Here is a 26,136-nt window from a genome sequence, read left to right as displayed (position 1 = left end):
TTAGCTTAGGAGGATGGGTCAGAATCCTAAGCTTGTGATTATGGAAGTTGCTCAAACAGAACTCTCTTCAGGTAGCACTGCAGAGACATGAGGTGCCTTCAGGAAAGAGTCCATGTGTGGCTGGTTTAGCATTTTGTCCTCGATACCCAGAATGTTGTCAGGGCTCATGCATTGCTTGTTGATACCCAGGAGGTTGTAGGTGCTCAAGAAATTACTTGTTGAATGAGTAAATCTGTACTTGTTGGCAATACAAAGGCAAAGTGGGAACCAAATGCTAATTTTGTAATTTTTACTTGAAATCTATCAAATGAGTTTTCATAATACATTTTGTTTTCTCTCCCTATCAGGTATCATGATACTGTTTGGTTTGCCTTCAAGCCATTTATAAGACTTTAAATCACCCCAAAATGGTAAACAGAGTGAGGTCCTTCCCAAGAACTCTGGACTGTTGCTGATGGCAGAAACCGAATGCACCGCAGGGTCACTTGTAGCCCTCGGTGTCAGCTCAGCTTGGCCTGTCCTGACCATGGACAGTGCGTCGGCCAAGCAAGACAGGCTTCTGGAGGACAATGCCAACAGTGGCACCTCAGCTTGCCCCAAGGCCCTCCTGCAGCCCCTGGGCTTGCTAGAGCCACCTGACCAGCGGGACAGAACTCAATGTAAGTCAGCGGCTTACCCCCGTGCCTAGTGCTGTGCCTCTGAGCAGAGTGTGGTCAGCTTGTGTTTGGAGAAGGATACAGACATTTATTCATTCAGAGTGTGTATAAGTAATCCAACAAGTGTTGTTTTCAGTTGGTGCTAACTTTAAATGAAACACCATCTGTAGTCAACCACCTGGTTTTGCACCTTTAGTCCCTGGTAGCTTCTGTGGGTCTTCACTGATGTGTTTGTGTTCCACGCCTGGAATTCTGCCATTTTGGTTGATTGGTCGCTGAAGGCCTCTCTTTCTCTTTTTCTTTCCCCTTCCTCCCTCTCTCTCTTTCTGTCCCTCAGGATTGGACCCAGGGGCCCTCTACTTCTGAGCCACATCTCCAGCCCTTTTTACTTTTTATTTTGAGTCAGGGTATTGCTGAGTTTCTTAGGGCCTTGCTCAGTTGCTGAGGCTGGCCTTGAACTTGCAATCCTCCTGCCAGTGTCTTGAGCTGCTGGGATTGTAGGTGTGCACCATTATGCATGACCAGTTGGTAAAATTTTAGGAGCCGGAATCCACAAGTGGTTGAGCAGAGATCTCAGGATTGTTGCATCACATTTTTAGTTAGCTGCTGCATCAGAAAGGAAAGGTGAATTATGTACTTTGTTCCCATGCCCCTTTGGTCAGAGACTGTTGATGCAGTTTGTACTAAGACTTTATTAAAGGTCTATTAAACACTAAGATTTTATTAAAAAAGAAAAAATATTGACTTAATTGTTTCCTAACATAAGACCATTTATGGATAAACATTAAGGATGAAGACTAGATGACAAAAATAACCACAGCCACTTACTGGTTGCTCGCCAAGTATGGGGATGGATCCCAGAGCCTCCCACAGGCTACACAAGTGCCCGACTGCTGAGCCACACCCTAGCCCCACCTTGGCAGGTTGTGCATCCTTTAATGCACAACCTTTAATTATAGATTATATACATACTTACTATGTACGTATATGTAACTTACTAGCAAACATTTCCTTCTAATATGGTTTAGTTGGTTATTGTTACCTAAATGCCAGGTGAGGCAGATAATTGCATTCATACTGAGACAGTGGCTTCTGAGTTGGACAGATGTAGAATCACTTCTTAGGTCTGCTGCTCTTGCAGATTCATGGAACCTATTACATAGAGGATTGTGAGCATTAAAGGATGCACAACCTGCCAAGGTGGGGCTAGGGTGTGGCTCAGCAGTCGGGCACTTGTGTAGCCTGTGGGAGGCTCTGGGATCCATCCCCATACTTGGCGAGCAACCAGTAAGTGGCTGTGGTTATTTTTGTCATCTAGTCTTCATCCTTAATGTTTATCCATAAATGGTCTTATGTTAGGAAACAATTAAGTCAATATTTTTTCTTTTTTAATAAAATCTTAGTGTTTAATAGACCTTTAATAAAGTCTTAGTATTTCTTGGACCTTTTACTTTTAGACTTTTTAACAAGTACTATGTGATGCTTAAAACTTACTTTGTTATATAAACAGAAAGTTTAGAAACTCATCGGAAAGTGGTGTTAACCCAAGTAATGTGAGTATGAAATGCAGACCCCAGTGGAGCTGGTGTGGGGTGTATAACAACAGACAGTTTTGTGGGTGTTGGCAGGACACTGCTCTGCTCCTGTTCTGGCATCCCTGTGTGTTCTCTGACTTTTCTTCCAGGGAGGTATAGCTGTGAGTACTGTGTTAGCAGAGACTCACATCTGCAAGTGATAAGCTCACGACTGGTTGACTTGGGCAAGACGTTTCCTGGGTGCATCCTGGGCAGCTCATAGGGCCCAGTAAGGATTCCAGGGAGAGGTTGGGGTCTCTGGGCCTCCTTCCTCCTCCTCTCTTCTAACCTGTTTGCAGTTGGACTTTCAGCAAACAGGTGGTCATCAAGCACAGAGCAGTTCTTTGCAGAATTATTCGTTCAGCTTATCTACCTCTTTACCGTAGGGGGCGATGGTACGGGGTTTGAACTCAGGGACACTCAACCACTGAGCCACATCTCCAGCACCCCCCCCCTTTTTTTTTTTTATTTAGATACAGGGTCTCACTGAGTTGCTTAGCCCTTCCATTGCTGAGGCTGACTTTGAACTCAAGATCCTCCTGCCTCAGTCTCTCAAGCTACTGGGTTTACTGGCATGCGCCCCTGCTCCTGGCATGTTTCTCATTTTTTAGGATAACGTGCTTTGAATTGACTTTGGAACCAGCCCTTGCAAAAGTGAGCAGGGACACTGCCAGTTAGAATAATTCTCAGCTTTATTTCAAGCTTTTGTTTCCTTTTCCTGTTTTTAAAAAAACAGATTCTTATGAAATTCTCATTCTTCTTGTTTAAATGGAAAGAAAGTGCCTTAAATTCTGTAGCTATGGTATGAAAGGTGAGGTAACTTACAGGGGAGGCCATGGAGGCCCAGTGTGTGGCTTGCCCCAGGAAGGAGTTATGGGCTGTCTCAGTTGTAGCATGTGGAGATCTCTGGCTCCTACGCAGCTCCCTATCTGAAATGAGGTGATCTTGCGAAAACCATGGTGGTCCAACATGTTCTCTCTTTTCAGGTACCAGCATCAAGGCTGGCAAAGCTTCTGAGGAAGGAAGAAGCCTTGATGGGCCCGGCCAGGGGACCCTCTGTCAGAATGGGCCTGTACCACAGTTCCCAGACCCTCTGCTGCCTCTCGCCCCCACCACCTCATCAGTGGGTCCTGATGCCTCTCCAGGTGTGGCTGGTTTCCATGACAACCTAAGGAAGTCTCAGGGAGCTAGTGCTGAGGGCAGTGTTAGAAAAGAAGCTTTGCAGTCTCTCAGACTCAGTCTTCCCATGCAAGAAACGCAACTGTGTAAGCATCCGCTCCCACCGGGCCCTTCCCCACCCTCTAGAGCAGGTGCCTGACTCTCCCTTGTGGGCAGTGCGCCTTGCCCTGTGCCATCTTGTTACTGGGGTTGGGGGGTTGTCTCATAAATAGCTTCATTTTTTTAAATAACTTTATTTCATTTAGTTTTGTATGTTGTGCTGAGGATGGAATCCAGTGTCTCTTGCATGCTAGGCAAGCACTCCACCACTGAGCCACAATCTCAACCCTGAATAGCTTCATTTTAAAGAGTGAAAATACCAGTGGGTATGGGAACTTCTCTGCCATCTGGTATTGGTGATGGTTCTAGAGTCCCTGTCAATCAGGCCCACTCTAATGTCCTTTATCACCCATGTGTCCAAAAAGCAGACAGGGATGAGTCTTGAGATGGTCCTAGTTACACTCAAACGAAGGTGTTCTTTTATATCTTTTTTGGCGGGGCCACTGGGTATGGAATGCAGGGTCTTGTGCATGCTAAGCAAGCGCTGTACCACTGAGCTACAGGCCCAGCCCTTTTTATTTTTTATTTTGAGACTGGGTCTTGCTAAGTTGCCACAGTAGCAAGGATGGAACTTGCCATCCTCCTGCCTCAGCCCCCTGAGCAGCTTGGAACATGGTTATGGCCACTGCACCTAACTTTTTTGCATTATTTCCATCAGTGTTTACTTTCTGCTGGTCTGCGGGGGTTCAAAGTGGAACAAGTTCCACACTGGCAACCTTAGAGCCCTGGAAACCTCAAGACCTTTTCCTGAGCCTTGCTTTTCGTATGTGCACATACATAAAATTTTACACAATGAGATTGTGTCCCTCGGCTCCCTCATCATCTTCTTGCACCCCAGGCAAGCCGTATTTTCACAAGGTTCTTTGCTGAGGGCTTGGCTGTTGTGTTGATGCTGAGAGTGAGTGCTGCTCATGTGTTGCAGTTGTTCCCACCAGGCTCTGTCACATGGCCTGGCCCCTACCACCAGGAATCTGTTGGTCCCAGCACAGCCGGGTCAGCCCTGGCCTCTGCTGCCTGCTGTGTTCCTCTCCGTGGCTGTGGTTGACCTTGCTGTCGTCAGCCTCCTGGCACCAGTGTCCTTGGGCCTTTGACTCCCTCTCTGTGGGCCATGCCTGTGTTGGGTGCTGTTCCGCATGGTCAGATGCCAGGCCTTCAGGGACTTATGTGGACAACTGCTCCCACATGCCTTCAGCAGGTGGACACTGTCTCTCTGGGTTTTGTTTGTTTTTGAGACAAAGTCTCTACAGTGCCCAGTCAGGCCTCAAAGTCCTGGACTCAAGTCATCCCTCCATGTCAGTCTTCCAGGTACCTGGGACTGCAGGTTTGCTCTGTCCACCAAGCCGGGGCCTCTTTCCTCTTAATGTGCAGGGGTGCTGTGGTGAGTAATGTGCTTTACTTGCCAGAGGTCTGGGCTCCTTGCTCTGAGGGTTGCCCTGGGGCACTCTTGTGTGCAAATCCTCTCTTCTCACCTTTGGCCTTTCTTCTCACAGGCGGCCTGTTTATTAAGATTTTTGAAAACAGGTTGCCAACACTTAAGTCAAGCAATGTCACAGAAAGCCTGGGTTCTTCATCCTACAGATTTGCGCTCTGGCCTCAGGTGCCCACATGGCAGCACCTGCCCATCTGTGCTGCCCTGTTGCGGGGAGTACACACCTTCCCTCCCGCCATCACCCTGACCTAAAGCTCTATCTGGGATAGCTTGTCATTGAGCTCTGGTTTTGTTTAATTTACAGCTGTCCCGTTTTACTGATTGATAGCATCTTCCTGGTGACCGGGAGCCTTAAGTGTGCCACTCAGATGAACTGGTCATCTGGGCCACACAGCCTTGTGAAAGTTACTAGAGGTCTGCTCAGTGATAAAGTACATAGATCACTAACGACAGCAGTCAGTTCTGGTGCAGTGGGCACTGCCTCAGTTCTAGGGATTTTTTAAAACAATGTTGTTCTCTTAGAATCCAATCGTGTCTGAAAAGGGCATAAAAAGTTGTTAAAATACTGCATTGATCTACTTTGGTCAATAGCTGGGCCATCTGGTGGAAATCCACCTGCAGGGCTGCTGATACTAAAGAAGAATGAAGCTCAGACCCAGTACTGGGGAGAGCAGCCCCCAGGTGTGAAGCTGTGATACCTTTGCACTTTACATTCAACCTTTTAAGTCCCCAAAGTAGGAAGTTTGGTTTTTAATATTTTGAATTTTGTTTTTGGCTACAAAGTTATATCCCATTCTGTTCCTGAGCACAGCCTCTGGATCGGAGTCTGTTAGGAAGTGAGTTGGCCAGCCCACCTCTGCTGGTAGACATTCTCGGGCCTTCATTGGCAGTGCCCCGGAGCCAGGCATCAGTCATTCCTGTCCTTGGAGTAGTGCACGAGCACTCTGGCTTGTTTAAGTACTGTTGTGATTTTGCAAAGCCTTATAAGGTGGCTTGTTACTGCAAGAAATGAAACAAGCTGTGGACCAGTCATATCCCCAGGTGTGACTGCGTGGGGGGAATGTGTCTCATGTCGTCACTGACCCCGTGGTGACTCCGTGTGTTGGCTGTCATTGAGCGTGACTCCATTGTGACTGCATTTGGGTCGTGTGCTCCATCCACAACACCCCCAAGGTGGTGAGTGCCTTCAGTAGTGCCAGAGCAGTCATGGCCCATACCAGTGGAGGGTCTTGTACCTGTGAGCACCCGGCTCTGGAACTGGCTTTAAATTCACCTCTTTGTGGTACTAGAAGGCACTTGTCTCCTGTCTCCTATTTTGCTAGCCAGTCACCTGTCTTAAGCAGCAAGGAATGACCAACTCTTGGTGGTGTGTCTCCTGTAGGATGGACTCTGTCTGTGGTCAGTGGACCAAGGCTTACAGTTTTCTCTCAATCTAAAAATTGTCCTGAAACTAGATGGTTGTACATTGTTTAGGAACTAAAACATTGGTAACTAAACACAAAACAATCAGGCTGTGGTTACCAATTTGTTTCCTGTACCCTGTTCCCTTATGAGCCTCTCAATGAACATTTCCCCCTAAAGGCTCCTCGACATCTTCATTGCCACTGGAGGAAGAGGAGCAGGTTCGACTTCAGGCCCAGAAGCAGCTGGAAGAGCAACTCAGACAATACCGAGTGAAGCGCCAGCAAGAGAGGGTGAGTCTCCTGAGCTAGCTCAGAAAAGCTCTGTGCATATAACTGGGTGTGGTAGTTCATACCTGTAATCCCAGCAACTTGGGAGGCCGAGGCAGGAGAATCATAATTTTGAGGCCAGCCTCAGCAATTTAGCAAGACTATAAGCAACTTAGCCAGACCCTGTCTCAAAAAAGGAGTTGGGGATGTGGCTCAGTGGCTAAGTGCCCCTGGGTTAAATCCCTGATACCCCCCCACCCAAAAAAAAAGCTCTGTATGTGCCCAGTGTGGTGGTGCATGCCTACAATCCCAGCAACTCAGGAAATGAGGCAGGAGGATCGCAAGTTCCAGGCCAGCCTAGGCAACTTGGTGAGACTATCTCAAACAACTAAAAAGATCTTGGGATGTGGCTCAGTGGTACAGCACTCCTGGGTTCAGTCCCCAGTACCAAAAAAAAAAAAAAAGGAGAGCAAGCTGCCCTGTGCTATGCAAGATGAGCAGTAAGTGCTGTCTCTGGCCCTCATAGCTGCCACTGTGCACACATCCCCTTGGGAGACTCCATCAGGGTCATTGAGGTCTGGTCCTTTGGAAGGAGTGCATTTTATCTTGCATCTGAAAAACAGTTGAACTTGTATGTCCCTTTGCTCTCTGACCTGAGCCACCAGGCTTAGGTTCCCATTGCTTCACGAGTGACAGTCACAGTGAACCTCACTGCTGTATGCGGTTTCCCCCTCTGCGGGCCAGGCCTGGAGCTTCTGCTAGGATCACTTAGGGTGGTCTCTTGAAGTCCATTGCCTGGCTCTAGGCAAGGATACATGAGTGCTTCTTTCTTAGTTCTTCCAACTTTTTTTTTTTTTTTTAATATTTTTTTAGTTGTTGATGGACTTTTATTTTATTTATATGTGGTGCTGACACTCGAACCCAGTGCCTCACATGCTCTAGGTAAGCGCTCTGCCACTGAGTGACAACCCCAGTTCCTCTTCCAACTTTTCTGTGGGGTCAAAAAATTTTCCAATGAAGTTATTTAAAGTTTAAAGTAAACTCACTTAAAAATGTGTTCAGTGAGAGATTAATAGAGACAGTCTCTACCGGGAGTGCTGTTTTCAGGGTGCTTCTGCTCTGTAGGGGATGGGGCTCTGCATAGCCAGGCCCCTCTAAAAGCTGCCCTGCCAGCAGCAGTTACAGTGCAGGATGCTGACGTTGTGTTAGTTCCCTGTGGACTTCCCATGGACCGGTGAAAGAGGTGAAACTCAGGAGGAAAAGCAGACTGTTAGGGAACTTGCTGGAGGTCACTCAGCCGTGATGCAGGAACTTCCTGTGAGGTGTGCCCACATGGCCTCCCAGAGCCTGTTCGGAAGTTCTAGATCTGCCCAAATCTTCTGGCATTAGTTGATGAATGTGTTAGTAGTAGTATAACACTCCAAATGTGAAAATTTAGGACTGTTCCTCATCTTAAAAAAATAGATCTCTTACAATAACAACTAAAAAAAATTGCACCTAACAGTGTAAAAGAGAGGCACTTCCTTAATCCTGGACAGTGTCTGTGACTGGCTCACCATGTCAGGTCTGACTGATAGCTCAGTTCACTCTCGGCCACCCCAGAGCTCGGGAAGGACTGGAAGAGACCATCCTTCCTGCCTCAAAGATCATTCCCTCTCATTTACCTCCCCGCAATCTGGTGTGGGAGCCAGAGCTCAGGGTGAAGTAGTGCTCTGGGTCAGCAGTGCCCCTGTCCCCACAGGATGGAGGCCATGTGAGCGCGGTGCTGTGCTTCCTGCTGGTTCAGAGAGCAAACAGAGTTCACAGGAGGTTCCCTTTGAGACTGAGGTTAGTTCAGTGTGGGAAGTCACATAATGGGTCCCCACGAAGAGTCCTACAGTCATGTCAGGTGGAGTTGAGAGCACAGCATGAGTGAGCAGAAAAGACCTCGACAGGAGAGAGGACTGCAGCCTGAGCTGTGCCGCAGGAGCCCTACCCAGGTGTGGGGTGGCCAGGGCACACTGCCGGTCTGCCAGGTCTGCCAGGACCCTGTCCTGCAGGCTCTCCACTGTGCAGGCAGCTGACATCTACCCTTCCTCATAAACTCTGTCTGCCAGCATTTAATTAGCCAGCGCACAGTGACACTTCGGTTGGTTTCTAATTTTTGGACTTAGAAACAGGACTGCAGTGAGTGTTTTGTATCTTGTTGTATCTTGGTTGGTAAATCTTTGATTATAAAATCAGGGTAAGAGGTTGTGTGTATGTGTTATTTTGATATTTATTGCCCTTCATGTAGGCTAAACTAGTTTACACTCTGGTTAGTGTGTAAGACTGTCAGTTTTCTTACCCTTGTCAACTTTGGAAACAAAAGTTGAGTTCTGCCCTTCTGATGGTTCCTAACGCTGACTTTCCATGTGGGCTTTCAGGTCTGTCCTCTCTTTCAAGATTGTCTCTGCTGTGTACCTGCTGTATATGCCAGGAAATGATTTCTTCATAGTGATGGTTGAAAGTGTTTTTTCCCAGCCTTCCATGTCATTTGACTTCTGGCAATTTTTTTTATCTGACTGAAAAGCAGTTTTAAGTATTCATTATCAAAATCTTCTGCTCTTACTTCTTTTGGGGTCTGTATCATATTTCAAGAAGCTCTCCTTGTTGGGAGACTATAAATAAATTTTATATTCCAATATTTTCTTCTTATACTTCTAAAATTTTATTTCTTACTGTAGTGGGGTCAAACCCAGGGCTGCACACACACTAGGCACCTCTGTCACTGAGGTACACCTCAGCCCAGATTATGTTTCACAGTGTTTAAATCTAACCCTTCTGGGATGTTCTGGCACAGGGAAAGAGGAGGGAATGGGGATCCTTGGGCATAGCTGGTCAGTTGCCAGCCTGGTCACTCCTGTCCATCTTCCTGGGTCACAGGATCCCACCACTGCGCTGCACACATCGTACCTGTCAGGCTGGTGTTGGTCCCTCACCATCTCATCATTGCCTGTCTGCCGCTGTTCGAGTTTGTGGCCCGGTGGCCCTGGTCCACATCTGTAGGGTTCAGGCCCTCCGTGGCCCACCCCTGCCCTTCTTGTTCTTGTCCAGCTGCATGCCAGTGCCCCTTGATGTTTCTCGTCCTCCCCCATGCCCCTGCCCCAGGGTTCTTATCTGCAGAGTAACAGGATCAGACGTGTCTCTGTAAGAGGAAGTCAGGTCAATGTGGAAGGAAGGGCTTTTCTTTCACCCTCGTCTCACTCGGGGCCAATGTGAAAGTTCTGGCCACACAATAATTACAAGAAAAAGAAGTGAAGGAAACAGTGACCCAAGAGAAGTACTGCTGGTGTATGCAGGTGTCAGCGACTGTGATAACTCCTTAGAAAACTTGAGAGTCAACCAGAAACAGTTTGATCTAATGTGGGTTAGGAAATTGTGTTAATACAGATATAAAAAATCAGCAGTTACTTTGCCACAATCAGTTATAGCAGTAGGAAAAATAACATTTATAGCAGAAATAAAAAAGAATTAAAGAAAAATAACAACAAATGATAAATGAGAGTTAAAGAAAAACACCATTTATAACACAAACGTTGAACAAGAATCAGAGGGTTTAGTATCTAGATGAGAATCCCACATCACCTCTTTGTTGAGGGATATGCCAGCAGATATGAATCCAGGGGTCAGCTCTAATTCAACAGGACTCTTGGTGTGTGTGTGGGGCGGGTATTGGGGGTTGAACCCAGGGCGCTCTGTCACTTGGCCACATACGTAGGCATTTCTAAATTGCCCAGGCTGTAATCCTCCTGCCTCAGCCTCCAGAGTTGCTGGATTACAACTGTGTGCCACCGCACCCAGAGGACTAAATTTTTTTTTAACCTTAAAAATGTTACATGTATTAGGAAAAATTAAACACAGAATCAACAGAAAAGTTTTATAAAGGAGGCATGATGAGGAGGGACCTACTCTCATGCCTGTTTAAAGTACTCTAACATTCCAGTAAAGCCTGTACCTTTGGCCTCAGACTGCTCAGATTGGTCACGGAGCCCCACCCTGAAGCAGTGCACACCTGAGGACTAGCAGGCTGGCCACACCTGCACAACAGGTGCCTGGCAGGCCCTGGTCATCAGTCAAGGGGACACCAGTGAGTGCAGCTACATGGTGATGTTCTAGAATGTTACTTGCTGATTTTAAACATTTGTGTACTTTTGTTTCCTTTCAGTCTAGTCAACCTGCAACAAAAATGAGACCTTTTAGCACACTGGATCCTGAGCTCATGTTAAACCCAGAACACTTGCCAAGGGCCAGTCCTGTGGCTCTGACAACAGAGTACTCCTTCCTGCGCACTAGTGTCCCTCGGGGACCCAAGGTGGGCAGCTTAGGTATGCTGGCACATCCAAAGGAGAAAAAAAGTTCCAAATTAAGCAAAATCCGGTCTCTGGCTGATTATAGGACTGAAGGTTCAGGTGATGCTGGTGGCCTGGGTCCCACTGCTGACTCTAGCAGGAGCTCCCTAAAGCAGAGCAGAAGTAGTACCTCCATTGTGTCTGAGGTCAGTCTGTCTCCTGAGGCTGATGGCCACCTAGAGAATGCCTCCCTGACTGGGGACAGTGTGTCAGAGGCTGACGGAAATGACAGCGACAGCTCCTCACACAGCAGCCTCTCCGCCCGTGGGACTGGTGGTGTTCTGGGGAATGTGGCGGGCACCCCGGGAGCTGCCTATGTGGTTGGTGGCCAGGAGATTGCTGTGGAGGCCCTGGGCCAGTTCCCCTCCATCAAGGATGTGCTCCAGGCCGCGGCAGCTGAGCGCCAAGACCAGGGGCAGGAAGTCAGTGGGGACGTGCGGAGCCGCAGAGACAGCGTCTGCAGCAGGTGGGCAGCAGCTCAGCCCTGGGCACTGTGCTCTGGGCAGGCCCCTTGGTGTTTCCTCCTGTGCCCCCTCCAGTCTTCGCCTGGCATTGCACTCACACACAGTGTGTTGCTGGTGAGCAGTAGAATCGGGTCTAACCAGTGACCCTCTGGCTGGGAAGACCTGTGGCCAAGACTGCACAGGTGTTCCATGGGGCTCTGTAGCAGCTGACGGCTGAGGTCTGTAGGGGAGGCCACACAGTCTGAGCATTGCTCATGACTTACAGGTTTCAAGAAATACAGGGGAAAGGAGCAGGGGGTGTGGAGAATGTGGGGAAGCATGAAGGAGAAATAACCATTGACCTGTTCTCTAGTTGACCCTCTGCCTTTGTTCTCCAGTGTATCCATGGACAGCTCTCTTGCAGAGACACAGGATGAAATGTTGCAGGTTCTGAAAGAGAAAATGAGACTTGAAGGACAGCTGGAGGCTTTATCACTAGAGGCAACTCAGGTAGGCACTGTCTGACTGGTGTGTCTTCAAGAGTAGGCTGCGTTCCCAGCATTTGTCCGCTTGGTTTGTCAGCCCTCTTGCTACTTGTGTGAGTTCCCTCCCTCTGCCTCCCTGCATCTCCTTCAGGATCTGCCCAGAGTATCTCCCAGGTGTTGGATCCCTCACAGTCCTTAACGGTTGGCTTCTTGTGGTGGTCGTGCCTTTTTCTGGAATGGTGGGGTTTTATCTTTGCCCCTTCGTTCTTTTTGCAGTGGGCTATTTTGTCTGATGTTGATTCTGCTGTGTCTGATTAGGGTTTGCCTGAAGACGCTTCTCCATTCCTTGACTTGTAGCTTTCCTCTGTGGTGCTTTCAGCATCAGAAAGGGGAAACACCTTGGGGTCAAGAGCCCCTGTTTCCAGTGGGTCTGTGCTGTGGGGTGAAGCCACACAGTGCCATGCTAGGTGCACGTGGAGAGGTCAGCTTGCCTAGCTGGCCACGGGTGTCAAGCCGATGAGGGCTTCATGATACAACAGAGCAGCCTCATGGCAGCACGTGCGCTGTCCACTGGAGAGGTGGTCTCGCTTCATGTACTGCTTCAGAATGCAGCCATCTAGCCCAGTGCATGTCCACTTCTTCTGTGTGTGTGATCCCTGCACAATCTAGGAACTATATCATGCTTTCTTACCTCCTGGGATGGCGCATGTGTGCTTTGGTATGTCAAAGCCAGATTGTGTCAGTTGTGTGTGGTGACACTCTGGCATCTCTGCAGATACCAGGTGTACTTGTTCTGAAGACCATTGAGTTCACTCAGCTTGATTTCTTTGGGTGTTTGTTGACTGTTGTCTTGGCAGTGTAGTTTTCCCTCGTGTGAGTTTTGAATTCCCACAGATACCTTTAGATAGATCTGGGGACGAGCAGGATGTGCTGGTGGGTGGGTGGGGCATGTGTCCCTCACTCTCTCGTTCTCGTGGGGAAGAGTGTGCTGGTGTTAGGATCCATGGCCCTCCACGTCCTAGGCGCCACCCTCAGCCCACTTGTCTTCTCCTTGGGGCTATTCTCAGCAGCTGCTGGGGCCAGTCCTCTCTCCCTCCTCTGTCCAGCTTCAACTGACTGCTCCTTTGTCCAGGCTAGAGCCCTGGGGGCCTCCCTCACAGCACCAGCAGCAGCCTTTTCCTGCAGATGTGTGTGCCATTCGCCCTGGATCTGAGCCCCAGAGTGCCTTTGCCTCGGGGGTCCCTGTGTGTGGTGTCCTCACTGTGTCAGGGTGTGTATAGTGTGGGAACAAGTGTGCTTTCCAGCATCCTCGATGGGGAGTGGGCTCCCACAGCTCCACCTGAGTGCTGCCCTCTTAGGTGTGGCTGCTCCCAAGTTGGAGTAGACTGCTCACCTGCCTCCTGCTTTCTGGGCCTCTTTGGAGAATTGTCTTCTTTTGGGATAATGGTCATGGTGGAGTGACTGGGTAGCCTGGGGATCTAGGAGTCCCTGTGAAGCTCACCTTTCTCTGCCTCAGCTTGTTCTAGCAGTCTTGTTAATACTCTGGGTGGAAGCCAGTCATTTTTCTGAAGCTGTTGTGGTTGCGGGTATTTTCAGGCACTTCAGGAGAAGGCTGAGCTGCAGGCCCAGCTGGCTGCCCTGAGCACAAGACTGCAAGCACAGGTGGAGCAGACCCACAGCAGCCAGCAGAAGCAGGACTCCCTTAGCTCTGAAGTGGACACTTTGAAGCAGTCTTGCTGGGACTTGGAACGAGCCATGACTGACCTACAGAACATGTTGGAAGCCAAAAATGCCAGCCTGGCATCCTCAAACAATGACCTGCAGGTGGCAGAGGAGCAATACCAGAGGCTGATGGCCAAGGTGGAGGACATGCAGAGGAACATGCTTAGCAAGGACAACACGGGTGAGCCACACGGCACCCTGCTCCCGTGTCCTGGCCACTGTGGCATGGCTGTGGCCATGGGACAGGTTATCTTAGAGTTGACATCTGGGGTGTCAATTTGTGGATGAATTCAGGATTCTCTGCATTTTTGTGTGAGCATCCAGGAGGGTGGGTTAGGTCTCAGAAATCGAGTTTGGTCACTTGATGGTCAGAAGTTATCATTGCACTCATTGCCTCTTGAGCCTCCTAAGCCAGTGTCACTGGGGGAGGAGGGCTGCCTGCGTATCTCATGCTTAGTCCTCGTATTTCAGACCTAGACTGGTGGTTAGTGACCCTCCTTCCAGTGTTAAGTTCAGTGTTTTGGTTTGCGGGTCACATGGAAAGCCTCTGCCCTCAATCCATGTTCCTGTGGGCGCTGAGAAGACTGGTCTGTGATCGCAGCGCATGGTGTGAACGGGATGGGCAGGAGAGTGAGGTGGAGTGGGAGCCTGCAGGCAGAGCCTGAGGGACACAGAAGGATGCAGGCTGCTCCTCTGCAGCCCTTGGCCAGAGTTGTGAGGGTTTCAGTGTGGGCTGTGAGCCTGGCTGCCATCTCCTGATCCTGAGAAGAGCCACCAGAGACAGTCGGGGCCTGTGGAGCCACAAAGTGCTCTTGATTGCTGTTAATTTTTCAGCTCTTGAGCATTTTTGATACTCAGCCCCTTGAGAAAAGTAAAATCCAAAAATTCCTGAACACCAAGCTAGTTTTGTACCTCTTGGGGTTGCAAGGCCTCACTGGACAGTGCTCCTGGGGCCAGTGACTCAGTCGTGGTCAGCAGCCCAGCAGAAGGTCCTGCCTGAGCTGCAGGCCTCCCTGCTGTGTGTGTGGTGGGTAGAGTGAGGCAGGTACTTCTGTGGCCTTTCTAAGGTGTCTCCACTTAGAACTCTGAAACACTGCACATGGGGTCATGGGCCCTCCTGAATAATCCTGTTCATCTTTCTTCAAAAGTTTTGGAAAATATCTTCATTAAAAACTAATGCTTTCTTAAATTTGGAGTGTAATTTAATTTTAAAATGTGAGGCTTTTTTATTTTTTTTAATACTGGGGATTGAACCCAGGGACACTTAACCATTTTTTATTTTTTATTTCGAGACAGGACCTCACTAAGTTGCTGAGACTTGCCTTGAACTTACAGTCCTCCTGCCTCAGCCTCTGAGTCATTGGGATCACAGGCACGCACTACTGTGGGCGGCCTGACTTATTGTATTTGTACTGGGATTTTGGTTGATGTGGCTTCATCGCCCCTCCTTGCCCTTCTGCCACCCTCCCTGGCTAGTGTTGAGTTGGCTATATGCGCAAACCAGCAGGTGCTGGTGTGGAACCAGCCACGTGTTGCCCTTGCCCAGTGTATATGGCTGATGGACTCCAGGTGGTTCAGAGATGACAGGCATGGTGTCCACACCAGTTTCATGAACACAGTTGATTCTCAGCAGCACTCAACTTGCATACTTGCTGAAATTCATTTGTAATCCCCAAATCAGGGTTCAGGGCACTTCTGTGGTTATCACTCTAAATATGAGAGTGAAAAAGAAATTTTTTTGGTACTAGAAATTGAACCCAGGAGTGCTTTTATTTTTTATCTTGAGATAGGGTCTTGCTAAGTTGCTGAGACTGGCTTTGAACTTGCAACCCTCCTGCCTCCTCAGAGTGGCAGGACATTTGAGGTTCAAAATGCATATACTCCCAACCGAGACATTAGGAGCAACTCGCATCCTCTTGCTTGCCCTGAGTCTTGCCCTCAGCTCAGACCATGAACAAGTATTCATTCTGTGGTCTGTGTAGTGTCCCCTGTGCATTTTGTGCTTTTTGCAGGGTGGTTTTGCTGTTTAAAATGGCCCCACAGGGGCCAAATGCGAGGAGGCTGAACTGCTTCGTGGAGACACATTGGCTACAGATATTTTCTGAAGCCTGCTGGCTGGTAGATAGAGCAAGCTGACTTTGAACTGTGTTCATGAGTAAACAGATATTACAGAAGTGTCTTTAGGGCTGGGGAGATAGCTCAGTTGGTAGAGTGCTTGCCTTGCAAGCACAAGGCCCTGGGTTCAATCCCCAGCACTGCCAAAAAAAAAAAAAAAAAAAAACCCAAAAAACAAAGAAGTGTCTTTAAATAGAATCACACGTAAATGAGTCTTTATGTTGGTGGGTGATGCAAATGTGATTGAGTCTCAGAATGTAGCCCTGTGCCCAGGAACAGGGCCAGTGCGGTGTTCGTGGGACTTCACAGAATGCAACCGCTGAGGGTGGCAACTTCATCTGCAGAGCTCGGCTCTGTGTCAAGTGTCCATGCAGGGCCAGGGCTCCTGGGCTACTAGGTGGCCCAACCGACTGTGCTTATTCACTTTCAGTGCACGACCTTCGACAGCAGATGGTGGCCCTGCAGAGCCAGCTACAGCAGGTGCAACTGGAGCGCACGACACTGACCAGCAAGCTGCAGGCCTCCCAGGCGGAAATTGCATCTCTGCAGCATGCCCGGCAGTGGTACCAGCAGCAGCTTGCCCTGGCTCAGGAGGCCCGGGTCAGGCTGCAGGGTGAGGTGGCCCACATTCAGGTATGGCCCTGGGGCTCCCTTCAGAGAGAAGGCATGTGACCTGCAGACACACTTCCCACCTCCTGAGGAAGAATGCTTGCACTGAATTAGAAAGATTCCATGGATGCACTTAAAGTCTGCTAACCACTAGTCTAGCCCACACTCTCTCCTGTGCAGGCACATTCCAGCTGCCCCTTTGGATTTTCATTCTAAAGAGCCTGCTCTGGGACGTCCAACACTCCTGGTCTAGCCAGCCTCTTCCCGCCTCCTTGGTCCTCATGTTCATGTCTGCTGGGTCTTAGGCTGTCCCTCCCTGGCTCTGAATCCCCTCCCCTCACATTCTCTGTCAGGCACTGAATGTGACATGTGCTCCTTCCCTGCTGGAGCCTCACCTTTCTCTGGCTGCTTGAACTCAGGGATATGCAGTCACCAGACCTTTCCCGTGTGGACACTGCTCTCCATGTCCTATAGGGGACACTCTCTCTTTCCTGTCCACTTTGTTAGTGGTTGTAGATTGTCAGCTGTTGATGCTGTGTATGTGGGTGTGTGCGTTGGTCAGTGTGTTTGTGGGGTGCAGGCAGCACTGGTGCAGAGCTTCAGCATGAGGCCTGGCTCTTGGCCCATGGCAGCCTTTCTTTGTGTTTGGTTTTGGTGCTGTGGATTGAACCCAAAGGAGCTCTACCTCTGAGCCACTTCCTCAGCCCTTTTATTTTTTATTTTGACACAGGGCCTTACTAAGATGCTGAGGCTGGACTTGAACTTATGATCCTCAGCCTCCTGAGTCTGACTAGTTATAAAATTTAATGCACTCTCCAGGCTACTGTGCATGTATGAGGCCTTAACTATTTAACATGTTAAGGTATAAATAAACAAGATGCATTTTGGAAGGTGAAAGCAGAGGAGTGAAAGTGAGTGGCAGTCCTCCTGCTTCCCTGGCGCCTCTGGTGCAGCCCAGGCTCTGAGTTAGGTTTCCATGCTGCTCCTGTCACCAGCTCCCCTGGGTTCTGGTGGAGGATGCAGGGCAGGCTGTCTGCTTCCGCTGTCGTGAGACACTGCCCTCCCTTGATGCACAGCTCCTCTTGACCCTGCAGCCCACCACTGTCACACCTTACATCTCGTCAGTCCAGGAAGGCCCACCAGGGCTAACTGTGAGGTGGGGAGGTCCAGCTGCAGGCTCTGCCCTTACCTGTCTTCAGCTCTTGCTTCCCTTTGCTCCTCTCCCCTGGGGGTCCTGGCACCAGGCTCCTGTCAAGTAGATGGTCAGCTGAGGTAGGCCATGACTATCCATGAAGCCTGTATGCGTCTGGCTGGGCTTGGTCAGTTCAGATGAGCTGCTCACTGGGACTCAGGTGCCATTTGATGGGAATGCCTGTGTAGGTCCCCCACACTATAGTCTCAGTTTGATGACCTGCCTTCTGGGTGTCCTGCTTCCCCACATAGGCACACAGGATCCATAGTTTGGCACAAAGTTTGAGGTGGGATGACCTGTGGTGGACATTGGGAGCTGTGTAGGTGAGTCCCAGGGCAGAAGAAAGGCACGCAGGAGCTATCTTTGCTGCTGGGCATGTTGAGAGGGGCAGCCAGGGGCCACTGGTGGCTTGGGATGGTCTAATCTGCACTTGTGGCCTGAAAATGAACACCTGCTACCTTGGGCCTCTCTCTGCAGGTTGGGCAGATGACCCAGGCTGGTCTGCTGGAACACCTGAAGCTGGAGAATGTGTCCCTGTCCCACCAGCTGACAGAAACACAGCACAGGTCCATCAAGGAGAAGGAGCGCATAGCTGTCCAGCTGCAGAGCATCGAGGTGAGGGCGTCCCTGGTTGCCAGTTTTCCTCTGGCTTTAGGTCACGTTTGGAAGCGTCAGAAGCAACTCGCATGTGTTTATACCCGTGGTATGGGCTTGAGAGGGTGCATGTGTGTGGAGACACTTGCAGCACTTGGATGTGGATAGTATTTAAGAATGTTTTGAAACATTGTTTTGAGCAGCCTGCAGTGGCAGCTGTGCATGTTTGGTGATCCCATCCCTCCTGGCCTACAGGTCAGCGGTACCTTGGAGCCCTTTTGCTCCAGTCCCTAGCCATGGGTCCTTGTCACTTGGGAACAGAGCTGGGCACAAAGTGTCACTGTGTGGAGAATGTTTCAAAGCAGGATGATGATAGGCATTCCCACCTGCTGCACCCCCATGGCCGTGCCTCCCTAGGCGTGGGAAATGCACTGGCTGTGGCCTTGACCAGATTCCTTACTTGCGAGAATCTGGGGTGTGTTCTGACTTCTGTGAGCCTAGTTTCCTTTGTATAAAACAGGTAGTAACACCTGCTCGAGTTCCTTATTAGAAAACCTAAAGCAGGAGAACAGCGTGTGCCATCTGGTCATTTTGTGCCGAAAATATCACCAGGTTGCCTCGGTTCTGACCCTTTGTGGTCATGCTGGAAGCAGCTGCTGTGGCTCATCCAGCTTCTCCTCTTCTCCTTACTCTGCATCCACCCTTTTCCCTGTAGACCACATGGCCATTCACCTTGGATGATGGAGGAGAACCCTATCAAGTTAGCCATAATATTTAAGGACTTAGGTAAAAGAACCAAAAGCATTTTTGAGTCATGAATTGATGTCTTTTTTTTTTTTTTTTTACCTAAAAATTGTGCTAGGATATCAGGTCTTGTCAGTCCAGGGTGAATGTCATGCTTGGGGCATGGTTCCTGCTCTCTCCCTCTGTTGCTGAGTTGTGTCAAGCAGCCGTCTTGCCAAAGAGAACATCCTGCAAGGCACTCCAGAGGAGGGGTGTGCCACCCACCTGTCCCCCTGAGAGAAGCAACTGGGAGGCTCACCCAGTACTTGATCCCAGTTCTTTTTCTTTTTTTGAGATGGTGAGGGGAGTGGTCTTGCTGTTTTGCTCAGGCTGATCTTGAATTCCTAGGCTTAAGCTATCCTCCTACCTTAGTCTCCTGAGTATCTGGGACTTATGTGCTGCCACCACAACCAGCTGATCCCATGTCTTTTTTTTTTTCTTTTTTGGTACCAGGGATTGAACCCAGGGGCACGTAACCACTGAGCTGCATTCCCAGCCCTTTTTTTCATATTTTATTTTGAGACAGAGTCTCGCCAAGTTGCTTAGGGCCTCACTAAGCTGCTAAGGCTGGCTTTGAACTTGTGTCCTGCCTCAGCCTCCTGAGTCACTGGAATTATAGGCATGTGCCACCACACCCAGCTCTGATCCCAGTTCTTAAAACTGGGTTGTTTGCCTGTTTCTCTCAAGTCAGTCTGGGCCAGCTGGGATAGGAGCCTTCTGCCTCATGGGGAGGGCCAGTGCGTTAACCTCTCAGTTTGTAGCGTGTAGACAGGACAGAGATGTAAATGAGAGGCCTTTCATGGGGCAGTGGGTTTTCCTGTAAAGTGTGGGGCTTCTGATCTGCTGCTGATGATCAGGTTTTCCTGCTCTCTAAAATGCAACTGTTTCCTGGGTCCAGGCCGACATGTTGGATCAAGAAGCAGCCTTTGTGCAAATTCAGGAGGCAAAGACGATGGTGGAGGAAGACCTGCAGAGGAGACTTGAGGAGTTTGAAGGAGAGCGGGAGCAGCTGCAGAAGGTGGCAGATGCAGCAGCATCTCTGGAGCAGCAGCTGGAGCAGGCAAGTAGTGGCCGCCACCCTGGGCCCCAGGCCTAGAGAGACCTCGTGTGCATGTCCAAGGCTGCACACAGTGGCTGTGGGGTGGCACTGGCAACAGGTTTGAGTTGTCTGTTGAGTGTGTGGGAAGGGCCATCACCAGACCATTGCTGCTGCCTGCGTGGCCGTGGGTCTGCTTCTGCTCATGTTTTCACCAGAGTTTTCCATAAAAAGCACCCTTCAAGGAGACCACCAGAATTATTAAGTCCTGTCAGGGAAGAAGTGTAAGTTCTTGGAGCAGGGCGAAGAGAGCAATCACATCTGCCTCCTGTTTTGCAGGTGAAATTGACTCTGCACCAGCGGGACCAGCAGCTGGCAGCCCTGCAGCAAGAGCACTTGGAACTGATGGGGCAGCTCACCTCCACACAGGAGGCTCTGCAGGCCCGGGGGCAGTCCCTTGATGACCTGCACACGCGCTATGACGAGCTGCAGGTGCGACTGGAGGAGCTGCAGGGGGAGGCTGCCTCCAGGGAGGACGAGATCCACTTCCTGCAGAAAGAGAAGATTGTCTTGGAGGTGGCTCTGCAGGCGGCCAGGAGTGGCAAGGAGGGTCTGGACCAGGAAGCAAGACGCTTAGAGGAAGGTACTGAAGAGACCTCGGGACACCTAGAGCAGTTGAGACAGGAGCTGGCCGTGAAGTCCAGTCAGGTAACCCCGTCCACTGCCATCATGGTCCTTTCTTTGGATGTGTTCTTTCATAAATGTGGGTGGCATGTGAGAGAATGCCAGTGGCTTGTTCTCTGCCTGCTCTTGGGCTTGCTGCTGAGCATGGAGAAGCTGGATCTGGGCACCTGAGTTTTGTTGGGGGCTGATGAAGGTAGTGCACCAAGAACCTCCATTTCTGCTGAGTCGTGGGCTTGGGCTCAAGGAGAAGCTGCAGGAAACATGGTCTCTTTGCATGAGGTAGTGTGTGGGGTGGGACAGGCAGTGGTATGACTGACTTAGGCCTGGGTCTTTACCATGCTGTACTGCTGGGTGAGAGCAGTCTGGCGGGCAGGACATACCTGGGGCATCTAGTGCTGGGACTAGGCACAGAGGGGATGGCTAGGAGGTCAGGTCAGCTCGGGATAACTCTCTTTGGATTAGTGCAGAAGGTTTGTGGATGAGAGGGCATCCCTGGTACCTTTCCCTCAGGGGTGACAGAATTCTTCATTGTCAGCTGGTAACGTGACTTGAGCTAGCATGAGGCCAGATTTCCCCATGCTGGGACTCTACCTACATTGCTACTGAGAGCTGCCCGTGGCTGCCCTTGGCTGGTGATGAATTCCCAGAGGCTGGTGCTGCTGGCACAGTGGGAAGCTGCTCTCAAGTCTCCTTTCTGACTTAGGGGACCCCAGGCAGCCCAACTGGGAAACAGAGCTTCCTCCCAGCGACTGCCTGCCCAGGAGCTGGCCATCCCTTTGGCCTCTGGTACAACTTTGTCCACATGGGGCTTTGAGGCTTGTGACTCTGACTCCCCGTGCCTACTTCCAGTCCTTTACTGCTGCAGGGCCATAGGCATGTGACCACAGTAGAGAAGTGACATTTCTGAGCAGCTGGGGGTACCTGGGGATAAACTCACGACCTCCCATGCCAGGGAAGAGTGGCCCTGGTGGCCGCTGGGCTGGCAGGGAATGGGGCGCATCCCTGAGCCCGCGACCCCACACTGGTCCTCCGACGTCCGTCTCAGTCACGGGGCAGCCACAGGAGCCTTCCTGTCACATGGCAGCCACAGGAGCATTTGTTGTGGTGGTTTGTGACCTGGTGGTGGCGTGCTCACCTGGCCTTCCCAAGGCCCTGGGCTGCATTCCAGCACTGTGCTGGTTTCTGAATCCTGGGGATCTCCATGTGCACATCTGAGAGGGCGGTCCTCAGAAGCTCCCCGGTGGTGAGGGTAGGCTAGTCCTGGGGCCTGGGGGCCTTAGAACCCGCCGTAGAAACCCACCTGCCACTCATTTTGTAAGTTGAGGCTCACTGGAATAAGCCTTGCTCATTCCTTTATGCACTGTCTGTGGCTTTTTTTGTGTTGCCAGACCAGAGCTGAGAGGCTATGGCAGTCTCGTGGCCACAAAGCTGAAGATGTTTCCTCTCTGGCCCCTCCAGAAAGGGCCCACAGACACCTGGGCTAGAGCATCCCCTCGTGCCCCTTCCCTCACCTCCTACTTAGGTGCCAAACCTTCTGAGCGACCCTTGGGCCATCAGCCCTTGGTTGCAAAGCCTTCTCTGCGGGGAGCTGGCTCTTAGGAGATGCAGCTGGACGCAGGTCCTGGAGCCACAGGCCACTCTGCAAACCTGTCCCACAGGTAGAGACCCTGCAGCAGGAGATGGCCTCCCTGAGGAAGCAGATGCAGAAGGTGAAGGAGCAGTTTCTTCAGCAGAAGGTGAGACTCGGGTCTCCTCAGGGGAGACAAGCATCACCCACAGTCCTTGAGGCCTGTGTGCTTCAGGGTGGGAGGGAGGCTCCAGGTCCCCCTCGCCCTTCTGCAGTGCCTGGCTACTTCTGAGTGCACTTCTCTCCACTACTAGAGTCCCTTATGAGTCAGCCTGGCCTTCTGTGGTGAGGTGGGTCTGATCCCCGCAGGTCATCTGTGGTGCCTGTCATCGCCGTGCGGCCAGGGTGCCCTGTTACGCCATTCAGAGAATGGTGTGTGCTCTGCGATACCACTAGGTTGCATTTGCTGTCTTGGATAGCTCTGAAAAATTCACACCATGTCCAGCATTAAAACAAGTCGAGGGGCTGGGGAGATAGCTCAGCCGGTAGAGTGCTTGCCTTGCAAGCACACGGCCCCAAGTTCGATCCCCAGCACCCAAAAAAAAAACAAGTCAAGTGTACCCGAAAGGCACGGGACACAAACTCTGTCAGAGCCCGCACCCCTGCTGGAGGGGCGGCTCTGACTCCATGCTTCCCTGTGGAGCACCAGACACCCCAAGGGGTCTGAGGAGGGAAGACCCCTCAGAGCAGTGTTGTAAGCGGTGTCACAAGAGATGCCTGTCAGAAGCCAGGCACACAATCAAAGGGAGAAGAACTTCCCAGTGTCCCGGAGATACACGAGCTGCCCAGGAAGCCCACAGGACGCCTCACATTGTCCACGTTTGTCAGGGCTTGGGCATCGCCTGGTGCTTAAAGCAGTGGCGCGCCTCAGTTAGCAGTGTCTCCCTGGGCACAGCATTGTCTGCAGCTCAGAGGAGTTATTCCCTACGTAAATGGCAAGCGTTTTTATTGAAGCCAGTTTGACCCCTGGAGAAGACCCCACCTGATCGCTGGCGTACAGCTTGAGTCTCATCTGGCAGGTAATGGTGGAGGCTTACCGGCGGGACGCCACCTCCAAAGACCAGCTCATCAGTGAACTAAAGGCCACAAGGAAGCGGCTGGATGCAGAGATGAAGGAACTGAGGCAGGAACTCATCAGGGTGCACGGGGAGAAGAAGGCTGTGGAGGTGGAGCACTCCCGTTTGCAGAAGGAGGCCGCCCAGGCCCACCAGCAGATGGCAGGTCTCCAGGAGCACCTCCAGGCAGTGCAGAAGGAGCGCGACGAGATGGAGATGCACTTGCAGGTGTGCAGAATTGGCCAGGTGGCTTCTGTTGAGTGGTGGAGGTGCAGCTGAATGTGCGTGTGCATGGGGGTTGGGGTGCTGGCCCAGAGGGTCTTTTAGATAAATAGTCTGGAGCAAGTTCCACCTCCTAGAGTTCTTGCCATCATCCTGGCAGGGCAGACAGGTGAGTCCAGGTAAGGCCAAGCTGTGCTGTCACATCAAGGGGACAGGCAAGGTACACTGCATGAGTCCCTTAGGTGCAGGATGAGGTGACAGACAGGATGTGGGTTGCCATTGTCTGAGCCAAGAGCTGCACAAAGTCAGGGCTGGGTGGAAAGATGGGAGGGAGCCCTTGCGGAGATCCTGAGTTCTGGCAGGGCAAGGATTGAAGGTGTCCTGGAGTGGCCCCTTCTTCATGGCTGTCTCCTGAGCGATGGGTGTTGGTGAGAGAGGGTGACTGGGTGGTGGGACAGGCGAGCCTGGAGGCAGGGGTCAGCAGGGCGTGGGCTGAGGACCTCACTGCACAATGTCCAGGTGTGAACTGGACGATGCTTCCTGAGATGAGAAGTCAGTTTGGGGGCGTGGCAGGCGGGATGTTAAAGGCCTGAGACCAGGTGCCTGATGTGTCCCTGCAAGGAGTACTGTTGAGTCAGTCATGCCTTGTGCATCGGGAAGCACAGGTGGAGTGGGGTCTGACCCAGGGCACAGCAGCAGCTTCGGCCAGCTAGGGTCTGGTGGAGGGCGAGGTGGGTCGAGGTCAGGATCAAACCCAGGTCTGGGTAGAGCTTGTTCCCTGTGTTGCCGTGGCTGAGCCAGTCCTGGAAGACGCGCCCTTGCAGAACAGACTAAAAGGGCCAACCAAGGAGAGGCTAGGAGGCCATACAAAGAGCAGTTCCTGGTTGGGCCTGGGGATGGTTCCTGGGGCCTTCCCCATCCTGCCCTGGTGCACTGGACTTGGCAGCCAGGCACCTTGGACCTGTTGAGCCTCACTTATCAAAGGCAGACCTGCAGAGCTACTGTGCCCTCCTCACGTGCTTTCTGTTCTTGAAGTCCTTGCAGTTCGACAAAGAGCAGATGGCTGCTCTGTCAGAGGCCAATGAGGAGCTGAAGAAACAAGTAGAAGAGCTCCAGCAAGAGGCCAAGAAGTAAGTCTGCGAGTGGCAGCAGCGCACGTGAGCACAGGCAGTCCACGTGTGGCTGGGTGCCCCCACGCCCTGGCCCAGAAGTCACCTGGGTCCCGTAAAGGCTGCCTGGACTGTTCAGTTCCAAATCTGAAGTTCTGCTGTGATCTGGCACTTGCCTTTTCTGCAGAGCAGTCCCAGAACGTGAATGTTGATTTGCTCAAGCATCTATAACAAAAGCTCCCCTTTGTAATTCATGAGCATTTCTGTGCTGCTGGGATGGTGCCCCACGCCTTGTTCATGCCCATCCGGCCCTCACACTACCACTGAGCCACACCCAGCCCAAAGTTTCTCCTTTTGCTTTTGTTTGTGTTCCACTTTCTTGTGTGCGCTCCTGTGACAGCATCTTCCATCCTGTGCCCTCCCCGGGGATGGTCGTCCCTTGCACCTTGGTGCTCATGTCACCTAAGCACTCAGACCTCCAGGCAGCCTGTGCGGCCTCCTGCTCCGTGCATGTCCTATGCCATGTGTCTTATCGGCTGGTAGTGTCCTCATGAAACCTTGAGTTTCTTCGTGATCTTTGGGAAGGACTTTGGGCACATTTCTGTTTGGTAGGAGTGGGCTGTTTCTTTGCCCTCACAAGATCATTTTAAAACTACTCAGGTGGGGGCAGGTCTGACAGTGGTGGGTGTGGATCCCACCCAGGGGGCTCTTGCTACCTCTCTGGCTCCGTAGGGCCTTCCTGGTGCAGGCATCCCTTCCCTCACTGTAGCTGCACCAGGACAGGCACATGCTTGCCTGCGCCTTCCCACAGGAGCCAAGTGGTGGGTTGAGCTGAGGTAGCCTCTCCAAGTCCCCAGGTCTGCTTCCTTGCCCGCATGTGAGGGTTGACGGGAATGCACTTTGCTCACACCTGCTGAGCCAGGAAGTTGGCAGAGGTTAATGCAGTTTCCTTCTCTGCCTCTCTTTGGTGATGTCCAGAGCCATCACAGAGCAGAAGCAGAAGATGAAAAGGCTGGGCTTGGACCTGACCAGTGCCCAGAAGGAGATGAAGACCAAGCATAAGGCCTACGAGAACGCCGTGAGCATCCTTAGCCGCCGCCTGCAGGAGGCCCTGGCTGCCAAGGAGTCCGCAGATGCAGAGCTGAGCCAGCTCAGAGCCCAGAGCAGTGGTGGTGGCAGTGACCCTGCGCTACATGTAGGTAAACAGCATATCCCTCCCTGTTGTTCAGAGTGCTGAAGACCAAGTATAGGGAAAGGACATTCCGTAAACATCTTCCTCCTCTGAAACCCACTCTAGGGGTGCTCCTCCTCTGCACGTACTCCCAGCCCATTTTCCTTCTTTTTTCTTGGTACCTGGGATTGAACCCAGGGGTGTGTCACCACAGAGCTACATCCCCAGTTCTTTTTATTTTCTATGTTGAGATAAGGTGTAGCTAAGTTGGGGAGGATCTCAGTAAGTAACTGAGCCTGGCTTGAGCTGGTG

The 26,136-nt window shown here is 51.2% G+C and overlaps 1 protein-coding gene across 4 annotated transcripts in view; it reads left to right on the top strand.

Annotated features, from left to right (window-relative positions):
• The window catches only part of Golga3 (golgin A3), a 43,759-nt gene that overhangs the window by 5,201 nt on the left and 12,422 nt on the right, over positions 1 to 26,136 (top strand). For 3 of the 4 annotated variants that reach the window (XM_047560158.1, XM_047560156.1, XM_047560157.1), the window contains 14 exons: positions 348 to 659; positions 3,217 to 3,495; positions 6,519 to 6,631; positions 10,794 to 11,443; positions 11,819 to 11,930; positions 13,502 to 13,808; positions 16,173 to 16,375; positions 18,021 to 18,158; positions 19,819 to 19,980; positions 20,296 to 20,664; positions 22,299 to 22,376; positions 23,287 to 23,550; positions 24,580 to 24,674; positions 25,632 to 25,848. In XM_047560158.1, the coding sequence (XP_047416114.1) occupies positions 455 to 659; positions 3,217 to 3,495; positions 6,519 to 6,631; positions 10,794 to 11,443; positions 11,819 to 11,930; positions 13,502 to 13,808; positions 16,173 to 16,375; positions 18,021 to 18,158; positions 19,819 to 19,980; positions 20,296 to 20,664; positions 22,299 to 22,376; positions 23,287 to 23,550; positions 24,580 to 24,674; positions 25,632 to 25,848 (3,192 nt within the window). In that variant the 5' untranslated portion in view covers positions 348 to 454. The remainder of the gene's footprint in view (positions 1 to 347; positions 660 to 3,216; positions 3,496 to 6,518; positions 6,632 to 10,793; positions 11,444 to 11,818; positions 11,931 to 13,501; positions 13,809 to 16,172; positions 16,376 to 18,020; positions 18,159 to 19,818; positions 19,981 to 20,295; positions 20,665 to 22,298; positions 22,377 to 23,286; positions 23,551 to 24,579; positions 24,675 to 25,631; positions 25,849 to 26,136) is intronic. The other variant, XM_047560159.1, reaches the window with a different exon arrangement.

Source organism: Sciurus carolinensis, chromosome 8, assembly GCF_902686445.1.
Source record: "Sciurus carolinensis chromosome 8, mSciCar1.2, whole genome shotgun sequence".
NCBI lineage: Eukaryota > Metazoa > Chordata > Mammalia > Rodentia > Sciuridae > Sciurus > Sciurus carolinensis.
The sequence above is the reverse complement of the archived record's forward strand: the minus strand, read 5'-3'. Positions and strand labels throughout refer to the sequence as shown.